At 49.7% G+C, this 12,298-nt stretch overlaps 1 protein-coding gene across 2 annotated transcripts in view; it reads left to right on the top strand.

The window, feature by feature from the left end:
* MREG (melanoregulin) overlaps window positions 1–12,298 on the top strand; it is a 163,112-nt gene that overhangs the window by 120,165 nt on the left and 30,649 nt on the right. For both annotated transcript variants that reach the window (XM_068246993.1, XM_068246994.1), the window contains one exon: window positions 10,781–10,940. In XM_068246993.1, coding sequence (XP_068103094.1) covers window positions 10,781–10,940 — 160 coding nt within the window. The remainder of the gene's footprint in view (window positions 1–10,780; window positions 10,941–12,298) is intronic.

The following is a 12,298-nucleotide window of genomic DNA, read 5'->3' as shown; positions in this document are numbered from 1 at the left end:
AAATGCACCCGGTGACCCGGGCAGTGTGAACGCAGACAGAGTACATTGGTGGAAGCGAGTGAGTCAGGAGGAGGAGGACAATGCCGGCGGTCAATTCAGCAGCACAGAAGGACCATGGCAACATACTGGTGCTAGTAGTAGCAGCACAGCGTCATAGTGCTGGCCAAAAAATTAAATGCACCCGGTGACCCGGGCAGTGATAACGCAGACAGAGTACATTGGTGGTACCGTGGTAGCGACTGAGTCAGGAGGAGGAGGAGGAGGACAAAGCGGGCGTTCAGTTCAGCAGCAGCAGCAGCACAGGAGGACCATGGCAACATACTGGTGCTAGTAGTAGCAGCACAGCGTCATAGTGCTGGCCAAAAAATTAAATGCACCCGGTGACCCAGGCAGTGTGAACGCAGAGTGTAGTAGCGACTGAGTCAGGAGGACAAAGCGGGTGGTCAGTTCAGCATCTCAGAAGGAGGACCATGGCAACTTACTGGTAGTAGTACCATAACACCAAAAAATTAACCAAGGTAGGCACTAGGCAGGTAGTAACTGTCTTTATAAAGGCAGGCATAGTTTACAGCACATGCAGCAGCCACTTCATGTCCCCCTGTGTCCGACAATAGGGGCCAGGAACTCGCCTTCCACCCAAGCCTGGTTGATTTTCAGGAAGGTGAGTTTGTCCACAGAGGCATGGGAGAGCCGAGAGCGCTTCTCTGTGACCACGCCACCGGCCGCACTAAAGCATCTCTCTGAGAGGACACTGGAAGGAGGGCAGGATAGGAGTTCCAGGGCGTACTGGGAAAGCTCGCTCCAGATGTCCAGTCTCTTGACCCAGTACTCCAAGGGGTCCACGGGGCTGTCGGTGTCATTGAGCCCGCTGGATGACCCCATATAGTCAGACACCATGGTGGTCAGTCGTTGCTTGTGCTGGTTGGTGGTGGATGCTGTGGCGGGCACCTCTGTTCTGGGCTGCTGCACTGCATACAGGCTCTTGCTTAGGCTCTTCAGGTCTCCGGGGCGCCAGTTGCTGCTGCTGCTGCTGGTGGTGGTTGTTGTGCTGCTAGTGGCAATGGCAGGCACCTCTTGCTGGCTTGGCAGAGCAGTTACAGTGGGGGTGGAAGGCTGGGGGAATGCTTTCAGTAGTCTGCGCACAAGGGCCTCCTTCAACTCCCTTGTGCGTTGCTCGGTGGTGGATGGCGTCATTAACCTCCCTGGCGGTTTATTTATTTTGCCAGGGAGGCTGCGGGAGGGTTTTTTTTAAATTAAAAAAAAAAATATTTCATGCAGCCAACTGAAAGTTGGCTGCATGAAAGCCCACTAGAGGGCGCTCCGGAAGCGTACTTTCGATCGCCTCCGGCAATCGAAAGTAACAAGATAGGCCGCTCATTGCGGCCTATCTTGTTTCGCTTTCCTCGTCGCCATGGCGACGAGCGGAGTGACGTCATGGACGTCAGTCGACGTCCTGACGTCAGAGCCGCCCGATCCAGCCCCTAGCGCCGGCCGGAACTGTTTGTTCCGGCTGCGCTGGGCTCGGGCGGCTGGGGGGACCCTCTTTCGCCGCTGCACGCGGCGGATCGCCGCGGAGCGGCGGCGATCGGGCAGCACATGCGGCTGGCAAAGTGCCGGCTGCGTGTGCTGCTTTTTTCAGAATGAAAATCGGCCCAGCAGGGCCTGAGCGGCGACCTCCGGCGGCATACCCCGAGCTCAGCTCGGGATTACCGCCAAGGAGGTTAAGTCTCCCAGCTTCCCCTTCAGACGGGGATCAAGCATCAAGGTAATCCAGATGTCCTCCCTTGAACGCATCTGGATCACCCGGGGGTCCCTGCGAAGGCAGCGCAACATTTGCACAGCCATGGGAAACAAGTGGGCCCTGCCAGCAAGATCTTCCTCGTCCTCGCCATTGTCCCATAACGCATGCCTGTCCTCTTCCTGTGCCATGTCGTTGTCCTCCTCAAACCGCCATCCACGTACAACGCCTGCTGCACTCTGCTCCTCCTCCTCCTCCTCCTCCTCCTCCTCATTCAGGTTAGGGACCTCCAACTCTTCCACTACCTGCTGTGAGCCCTCCTCTGAGCTGGACTGTGCTGCCATCTGCTCCTGTTCTTCCAACTGCCTCAGGGCTTCATCCCCACGCTCAATTAAATTGTCCATTGCCTGCTCCAGTAGACAAACCAAGGGCACCCACTGGCACACAGAGGCCCGCTCCTCACTGACCATCTTGGTTGCCTCCAGGAAGGGACTCAGCACCAGGCATACTTGCTGCATCAGTGTCCACTGAGTGGCAGTAATCATGGGGACTTGTTGGTTGCTGGGGACACTTGGGTCTAGCATGTAGGCCCTAAGAGCCAGCCTGTGCTGACACAGCCGCTCCAACATGGCCAGAGTCGAATTCCAGCGAACTGGCATGTCGATGATCATCCGGTGTTGTGGCCTTCCATACTGCTGCTGTAAGGTGGACAAGAGTGCAGAGGCAGTGGCTGACAGGCGGAAAAAGCGTACCACCGCCCGGGCATCCTGCAGCAGCTCGCTCATCCCCTGGTAGGTGCGCAAGAAGCGCTGCACCACAAAATTGAGCACGTGGGCCAAGCAGGGGATGTGCTGGAGGTTTCCCTGCTGCACTGCTGCCACCAGGTTGGCCCCGTTATCGGCTGCCACATACCCCACTTCCAGGCCTCTGGGGGTCAGCCACCTCCGCTCCTGCTTCCTGAGGGCGGCCAGGACGTTGGTGGCCGTAAGCCTCTCCTTCCCCAGGGTCACCAATTTTAAAAGGGCTTGGCAGTGCCGAGGCTTGGCGCTGCTGCTGCCGAGGCGGGCTTGCTTTCCGGGTGCAGAGGGAGTGTCGTGACAGGACCCTTCTGCATCCCCCCTGATCCCACGTGGTGGCACCACTAGCTGGGCTGATGCGCTCTTGTCCTCCCTCCCTTCCATCGGTGTCACCCAGTGGGCCGTAAAGGACAGGTAGTGACCTGTCCCAAATCCGCTACTCCACGAGTCCATGGTCACGTGGACCCGCTTGCCCACAGAGTAGTCCAGGGAACGGGCCACGTTTTCCACCGCAAACTTGTGGAGTGCTGGGATCGCGCTCCTGCTGAAATAGTGGCGACTGGGGACTTGCCACTCGGGGATGCCAAATTGGAGCAGCGTCCGCATGGCGCTCCCCTCCATCACCAGGGAGTAGGGAAGCAGCTGTGATGCCATGGCCCGGGCCAGCAAGCCATTTAGTTTGCGGATCCGCCTGTGGCTTGGAGGCAGAGGCTTGGTCAGATCCTGAAAGGTTTCGCTCAGCAGGGTCTGATGACGCTGGGATGCAGGGGAGACAGAGGAGAGAGACGAACACTGGCTGCCAGCCTCAATGTCTGTGTCCTGAGTAGCCGAGGTGGAAGAGCGCTTGCGTGCTACTACTGCTGCTGCTGTGGGGGATTCACGACCCTGAGGGAGGGATGATGCTGCTGCGCTGGTGGGCCTTCTGCTCTCAGGAACCCCTGCCAGCAGTGCCTGCTTCCTCTTAAATTCCGCATACTCGCGGCAGTGGCGGCTTCTCAGGTGGCCCTGGAGGGATGAGGTACCCATCTTGCTCAGACTTTTCCCACGGCTCAATCTTTTGCTGCATAACCTGCACACAGCATACCTTTTTGTCATCAGTACATTCCTCAAAGCAATCCCACACTGGTGACTTTAATTTACTGCGGCCCACACTAGCAGAGGGTGCAGAGGAGCAATGTGTGGTAGTAGTTGCCGGGGGTTGCATGGTGGTGGTGCCGGCTGAAGCAGTGTCCTGTCTACTTCCTCCACGCCCACTGCTGCCGATGCCCCTGCCTGACACATGGCGATATCCTTGCCTAGGCCGAGGTGACTCGTCATCCTGCTCTGCCTCTGACCATTCTTCCACGGACTCAGCAGGCTGCACATAGTTAGGGTCCACAACGTCGTCATCATCAGCAGCATCTTCATAATCCAGCTCTTCCTCTGACTCCACCGCCTCCTCTTCTGTCCCTACATCCCCAGACACAGACCCCTCTTCTTCATCACCAGAACTCAACAACGCTTGTGATTGTGGCCCGATCTCAATCTCTGCCACATCAGTCCCCAGTAAGTCCTGAGCTTCTTGCATCAGCAGGTTCCCAGAAGCCGGACTGAGGGACAGAACGCTGTCATCCTGGGAGGGCTGCTGACCAGTGGGTGCTGGGGTGGATGTCACAACAAGCGTGGGACGTTGGCTGCTGCTGCTGCTGCTTGGAGTGGTGCTCACAGTAGAGGTCTGGGAGGAAGTCATGATGTCCATGAGTACGTCAGGTTCCATTTGCTCAACCACCACACGGGGACCAGAAACTTTAATATTTGGACAATGGCGTCCGCTGACTCGGCCCAGGCTTTGCTGCCCCCCTTTCTGCTGCATCACGACCACGTACAGCTGGGCGTCCTCTCCCTGGACGTGGAGCAGTCCCAGAAGTGGCTGAGGCAATTGAACTCCCTTTCCTCTCACCCCGCGAAACCCTGCCAGACATGTTGCTAGTAATGAATCACTGGATGCAGTGGGCACAGTACAAGGTCACTGAAGGATGCACCAGGCACAGTACAACGGCACTGAAGGATGCAGTGGGCACAGTGCAAGGTCACTGAAGGATGCAGTGGGCACAGCAGTGGGCACTGGATATACAACTAGGTCACTGAAGGATGCAGTGGGCACAGCACAAGGTCACTGAAGGATGCAGTGGGCACAGTACAAGGTCACTGAAGGATGCAGTGGGCACAGCAGTGGGCACTGGATATACAACTAGGTCACTGAAGGATGCAGTGGGCACAGCACAAGGTCACTGAAGGATGCAGTGGGCACAGCACAAGGTCACTGAAGGATGCAGTGGGCACTGGATATACAACTAGGTCACTGAAGGATGCAGTGGGCACAGTACAAGGTCACTGAAGGATGCAGTGGGCACAGTACAAGGTCACTGAAGGATGCAGTGGGCACAGCAGTGGGCACTAGATATACACCTAGGTCACTGAAGGATGCAGTGGGCACAGTACAAGGTCACTGAAGGATGCAGTGGGCACAGCAGTGGGCACTGGATATACACCTAGGTCACTGAAGGATGCAGTGGGCACAGTACAAGGTCACTGAAGGATGCAGTGGGCACAGTACAAGGTCACTGAAGGATGCAGTGGGCACAGTACAAGGTCACTGAAGGATGCAGTGGGCACAGCAGTGGGCACTGGATATACACCTAGGTCACTGAAGGATGCAGTGGGCACAGTACAAGGTCACTGAAGGATGCAGTGGGCACAGCAGTGGGCACTGGATATACAACTAGTTCACTGAAGGATGCAGTGGGCACAGTACAAGGTCACTGAAGGATGCAGTGGGCACTGGATATACAACTAGGTCACTGAAGGATGCAGTGGGCACAGCAATGGGCACTGGATATACAACTAGGTCACTGAAGGATGCAGTGGGCACAGCACAAGGTCACTGAAGGATGCAGTGGGCACAGCAGTGGGCACGAGATATACAACTAGGTCACTGAAGGATGCAGTGGGCACAGTACAAGGTCACTGAAGGATGCAGTGGGCACAGCAGTGGGCACTGGATATACAACTAGGTCACTGAAGGATGCAGTGGGCACACAAGGATGTCACACTGTGTAATGAGATGCTCATATGCCAGCGAGCGAGCAGTGGGCACTGGGCACGGCACAAGGTCACTGACAGAATGAATAGCGCTGGCAGAGAGTGGCGGCGCCGGCGGTGTGACTGGCTGCCTGCAAATAGTACAAGTGTATAACTGTCACTGGAATATACAAGTGAATACTGCAGTTGCACTAACCTGCCTGCCTGCACTACACACAGATAATCCCCACTCCCACTACACTGACTACACTGCAGCACTGAACCTGCCTGCACTACACACAGTTAAATAATCACTAGACTCCCACACTCCCACTACACTACACTGACTACAACTAACTACAGCAATCACTCACTGACTAGCTAACTGTGTACAGTATAAGAGCAGTGTTAGCAAAAAAAAGCTTTGTTTTTAACACAATAAATGCACTTGCTCAAACAATGGCCTGGAGATAATCCTCTCAGCACCACAGTCTAGCAAGGACAGAGCTTTTCCATCATGGCCGCCGCTTTATATTCAGGAGGGGAGGGCATAGCTCCCCTCCTGTGATTGGTTGCTAGGGCCTGGCTGGGGCACTCTGATTGGCCTGCAATGTGTCACTTCCGCATAGTTTGACGCATTTCCGCAAACCACGACTTCAGCGCCGGGTTTCACGAGCGTGAATGCGGATTTCTGTTCGCATTCACGCGAAGCCGAAGTAGATTTTCGTGGTTGAAAATCTATTCACGGATTTTCGTGTCCGAGGCGGAATGCGTCAAAATGGTCGTGAATCCACGCGTAAGCGTGATCACGACCTGGCGGTGAGCACCACTGGTTTCCATGGGAACAAGTAAAAGAAAAAGTCAAATTGGACTTGTAGTTTTTGAGATAATTGATTTTAAAAATTCTAAGAAAAAATGGCTTTTAAACTTGTATAAGCAGGCACAGAGGTGACACAGAGGGGGACACTGGAGGCACAGAAGGGGTACAGGGGATAGAGATGGCACAGTGTTCCGACTTAAGAACAGATTCAGGTTAAGAACGAACCTACAGTCCCTATCTAGTTTAAAGAGAACCCGAGGTGGGTTTGATTGGAGGGAAGTGACGCGGGCGGGTAGCGCCGATACGGAGGAGGCGGGGGAGCGGCGCTAACAGACAGGCAGAGGTAAACACTGTGCTGGCGACACGCTGTGTGTCGCCAGCACTGTGGGGGGTATAGTGGCGCGCAGGGGGGTCTTAGAGGGACACCATGGGGCAACGGAGGCTGGTGTTAGTGTGCACAACCAGCCTCTGTGCCCCACTAGCATAATTAAATCCCACCTCGGGTTCTCTTTAACCGGGGACTACCTGCATGTCGTTTGCTCTATCCAGAGCTTGCACCGTCTTCTGAAACCAGATTTTTTTTTTCTTTTTCTTTTTTTCCCCCCTTCTGTTTAATGCTAGTGGTAACTACACTCCCATTTAATCATTATACCTCCTTGCACCGCTTGAAATCTGGTTAAATGTAAACGACAAATATTTCCCTGATCAAAAATGTATCAGTAAGTCTAATAATGTATGGATGCGTTAATGTTAGTAGAGATGGATAATGTTAGAGAACCAGAGTGATCAAGATCTCCATGTCTCCCGTTGCATGTCATGTGACATCCATCAGGGGCCATACGGAGTGCAGAAATGCTTGGCGGCCAGGCTTTTGGTTACTGTCCCAGCACACTAATTTGACCTGAAGAAGCGGTTTGAGCCGCGAAACGTGTTGTCTGAAGTGCTTATGTCAACAAAACAACTTTATTCCTTTATTAAGGGAAGTCTCCTGTTTTTAAGGTAGGCAAACTCTCTTACATAGTTATACACAAAAATTGAATATAAAATATACTACAAGGGCGCCTCCTACCTTTTTCGATACCCTATTATACCACCCCACTCAGTGGGGTTCTTCACGACAGATTAGGAGTGAAGTTTTTCCGAAGGAGCAGCGACCACCCATAAAAAAAGACCGAGTGGGGACGGGCTTTCCCCACACGCTTAATTGAGTGGTTGCCTCTGCAGCAACCCATACTTGTGAGTATTACTCTTATGCTTAAGCCATTTAGCTAAAGATAATACACCATAAAGGGCTCCCGGTGTCCCTGCGGTTTCTTTTTTTCTCCTGTACCTGTTACAGCTTCCAGTGTCAGATTCAGGCACTAGCCTACTTGCTTCAAACACTGGTTAGTAGAGACCCAGCTTATCTCCACTAAGAATTGGGAAGATCCTGAGCTACTGTGATTAGGACAACAGTCCCATGTGCTTTGTACAGAGTAGTCCCTACCCCAAACATCACTGTCCTCTGGCATTTTCAAATGGCAAGAAGACTGTGTTTCCCTTTTTAATATACTTAGCAGCAGTGATATTCCCAAACCCATGGCCCAGTCATTGTCCATATTGAAAATGTCCAAAATACTGCATTTTTCTTCAAATACGTCCCTCCTTTTTATCTTTGCAAAGGGAAGAGCCGGATTTACCATAAGGCATTGTAGGCACGTGCCTACAAGTGCCTGATGATGGAGGGGCGGCTAACTCCTCTCCCCTAGCTGCCTCCCTCCTTCACTATGCTGTGACCTGAGTGGAGGGTAAATGAGAATGTAGTCACATGGCTCTTGGCATTCCACTAACAAGATCCTTCAGTCGGGGCACCACTAGCTACTTAATGCTGAGGGTACCTCTGACTACCTAATGCTAAGGGACACCTGTAGCTACCTGGGAGTCTGGGACAGGTAAGTGAGAAGTGACAGCTGGGTCAGCCAGCACACTTGCAGTGTGTTTCAGTGGGGGCTTGTGGGTTCCTGGAGGGCGAAGTTTAGGGTGCCAGGGCATCTGTGTCTACAAGCTCCTGTGATGTAAATCCGTGCCTGGCAAATGGTGAGAAGTAATAGTGCAGAAAGTAGTATTTATGGTACTTGTATCACACAAGATTTGGGTTTTCTTGTACGGGAGACATACAAGTAACATCCCCCCCCCCTTTCCTTCCTTTCCCCAATTCTGAATCCTGCTTTCTTCAAAGATTCAGATGCATTTTGAAATTGGAAAAATAGAGAGGGGATGCTTACAGCTGTGTTTTATACTGCCTGTAATGGCTTACTGCAGTATCTCATATTCCAAATGTACATCAGGCTTCGTGCTAAGTTAGATTAATCCACCTACTTTATATATTAAAAAAGCCTCCAGCTGGGATAATGAGTAAAATGTTACTCACCACACACCAGGCATGTTAGTCTGAGATGTTTATCACTTCTATATGCATATATTATTTCCCCTCAATGTTAAGTGAGAACAGTGTATGTTTAAATATAAATAAGCTTTAGTGAATGACATGTGCATAAAACACAAGTGGTATAGCAGAGCATTTAAAGCGGTATCGTCACCATGAAAATCAAATTTCAATAGCAACTGGTCTGAGTGTATTAAGTGATAAAGATGCTAATCCTGCATTCAAAACTTTCAAAACGTTTTCTGCTGTTATGATTTGGAGTTATCATATACCTTAGGAGCATTGGCTCTTTAGTAGTCGTGCCAAAGAATTGCATGCTGGGTTTTTTTTTTTATCTATAATATATTCCTCCTCTTCCCTTTATTTCCCTGTCTGCTGCTTATCTGAAACCTGATCCCCTAATCACTTGTGTGTACAAGCAAGGCTGAGGCGACTCAGCGATTGGAGGAGACAAGAAAAAAAAGTAAAGGGCAGAAATGACATCAGGAGTTGGTCTTTACTGTGGGCAAAAGACATGTATCCAACCCCCCCCCCCCCAGGAACAGAATTCTCGTCATTTACTATATAACATTCACTGAAATCAAAACGTGGACAGTACAATACATGTGTTATGTAAGTAGAGATCAAGTATTTATCTACTTATATATGTGTTTTTTTTCCCTGGAATAGTATGGTTGATCCTACTGCTTTAACACAGTGGTCTATCATTTCAGACATTAGGTTCTGAATTTAGCTTCTAGAGCTCATCACACAAATGGCTCTATTTGTATTTTACAGTTTGGTGACAACTGAGTAATTTGAAATGCACACCACTTAATGAAGGCCATGTAAATGTGTGAAGTATTTCTGCAGTTAGGGAGTGAGCTTTCTAATGCTGAGACTTTCACTTTAAAGTAGACCTATGCTGAGACTGTGAAAGCTGCCATTGCAGACCTTGAGGCTAGGTTCACAGTGGTCATTTGTATAATATATGTTGTGAGTGGGAACCGCAATGGAGACTGGACATAGACTTTAATACAAAGCCTGCATGCAGCGAGTTAGAATAACTCTATCAGATACAACGCAGTACTGTGACTAGGCCCATAGAATTGCATCGGCAGTGAGTTGTAATGCAGAATTATTCATCACCACAACTGATCCACTGTGAATAGGGCCTGAAGTAAGAATGCTTGTCTTCATTTAACAGTCCATTTATGTCTCTAGTCCCAATCCTAAATTGGACTATCTTACTTTGCTGTGCTCACATTCTAACAATCTTATTGTAAGGTTTGATTGTCTGAGGTGAATGACCATTTAATGTTTTACAGCTCCCACATAAACAAATATTGAACTTTTTGAGCTTCTTTTATCTGTAACCAGCACTTAGAATTATTTCTCTACCATTCAAGAGTTTTATGGTTTGTGAATATTGAGAGTACAGTCCATCTCACTACAAAGAAAGTGTAGTTTTAGTCCCTGATTGTTGACTTTTACAGTGAGAAAAAAATAACACAGACGAGTTCTCTGTAGGTTTGGGACTGTAGATTTTGTTTCTCCGCATGTAACATGTCATTTCAGGTGCCCTTTAAGCTTCGGGCAAAGGAGACTGTTAGAACAGTAACCGTAAGCTCTGCCCAAAGTGTGATGTAAATCTCCACTTTTCCCCTAACAACTACTGCTCTTTGGCCTCTTTATTGTTGCAAAGTCTGAATTATCCTAGCCCTAAAAGGTGTGTTTGGGAAAGGAGCATGCCTAAAATTTACATAAACAGAGGTCACGTCAACTTGAGGCACCTCCCTTCACCAGAGTCCTGTAAAGTCCTAATTTGAACCACAGCAGTTTTGTAAGCTTTTGCTTTAACGGATGCTTTAATTTTGTTGAGCAGGTTCCATGTTGTCATGTGATGTCACTGTGCCAATTAATAATTTGCTGATCCTTGTTTGTGCCTTTTTGTTTCTTAGTAACAACAACAATATCCAGTCCTACTCCACAAGTGTAGTGCATGATGATGAGAGGAACTTGTGGAGCTCTCCTCATGACTTGTCCCATACAGAGGCTGTGGATGATCGTATGCTGAACACCTGGATCCAGACACGTCGTCAGCTGGAAAAAGACTCTGAGGTATGAAAACTGAAGTATAGTTCCACTGTTTTGAATTTGGTTTGCATTGTGTTCTCTATGTGATTAATAGGGCATTATGGCAAACAATTGCCAAGATGGAGCGTTTGAAATAAATGACATTCTACTGATCGGATCATTAATGGAAGCTCAAAACGAATGATCCAGAAGCATGTAGCTAGCCACACATGACTGTTTTCATTGGAGTGTTCATTTATCATCGTTCGATAGGTGTATATTTAACAGGTTAGCTCAATCTACATGACGATGATGTCTTCATGTTGGTGTGCCTCTTTTAAGCCTGATGCAATCATCCACTTTTTGGCCAATTGTACCACCTCTATGTGGCACTGAGTACTATGATCAGATTGGCCTCAATTCATAAAAATGAGCGCGGTAGTTCAGAGATGGGCGGGAAATTACCGCTAGCGGTAAATGAGGGTTTTTGCAGTGAATTTATACATTTTTTTTTCGAGTGCGATAGCAGTCTGTAAGTGTGCAGCGTGGTGCAGAAAGCTGTCGGTAAAATTTGCTGAGTGTGGTAGTTTGACGCTGACCTCCCAATGACAAGGTGCATGCTGGGTAGAAGTGGGCAGTTTTAGACACGTGACTTATTTTTTATAAATTATTTTTTTTTATAAATTATTGTATATATATTATTATATATTGTATATATAACTCTGTACGATTTCTAACCCTTCCTCCTCTGTATCCCAAAAAACAGAACCCACACACTAGAGAATAGGAACCATGTGCCGTATAGGCTGGACGCATAATACAGGGAGTCCCTGAGATGCAAATAACTTGCTTGTCACATTTCATTGCAAACCCCCCCCTCAGCACTAGCCCAGCTTAGTGTGTAAATGCAGAGTAGTAGCAGCAGAAGTTGGGCTCTCACCTTTCCGCTGAAGTCCAGTGCTGTGCTTCCGCCTGTCCACTCACCACTTGCAATAGTGCCCAGCATCTCCAACCGCATGTAGCGTGATTACACTCTACATGAGGAGAGAGAGCACTAGAGGGAGCAGGAAACAGAGAGGATGGTTGCACAGGCACAGCACTGGATTCCAGATGGGAGGTTAGAGCACAATTTCTGCTGCTCTATGCCTTTACACAGCCAGATCATCCACAAGCCACATAGGCAGGTGCCTAGAGCCTGAAGAGTGCCTAAGGGCCAAATTTATGCTAACCCCCAACAAATGTTGACAAAAAAAGCTAGGTGGCCATCAAGTGTGGGCCCAAAGTCGTTGCTTCCCTAGGGCACTATTTCACTTCAATCCATCTCTGGATGCACAGGGGGATTGAAGGATACAGAGGGAGGCACAAAGGGAGATAGGAGGTACCAACACCTTTGGGGGTGTGGC

This window comes from Hyperolius riggenbachi, chromosome 7, assembly GCF_040937935.1.
Source record: "Hyperolius riggenbachi isolate aHypRig1 chromosome 7, aHypRig1.pri, whole genome shotgun sequence".
Classification (NCBI taxonomy): Eukaryota; Metazoa; Chordata; class Amphibia; order Anura; family Hyperoliidae; genus Hyperolius; species Hyperolius riggenbachi.
This window is presented reverse-complemented; position numbering and strand designations above follow the sequence as displayed.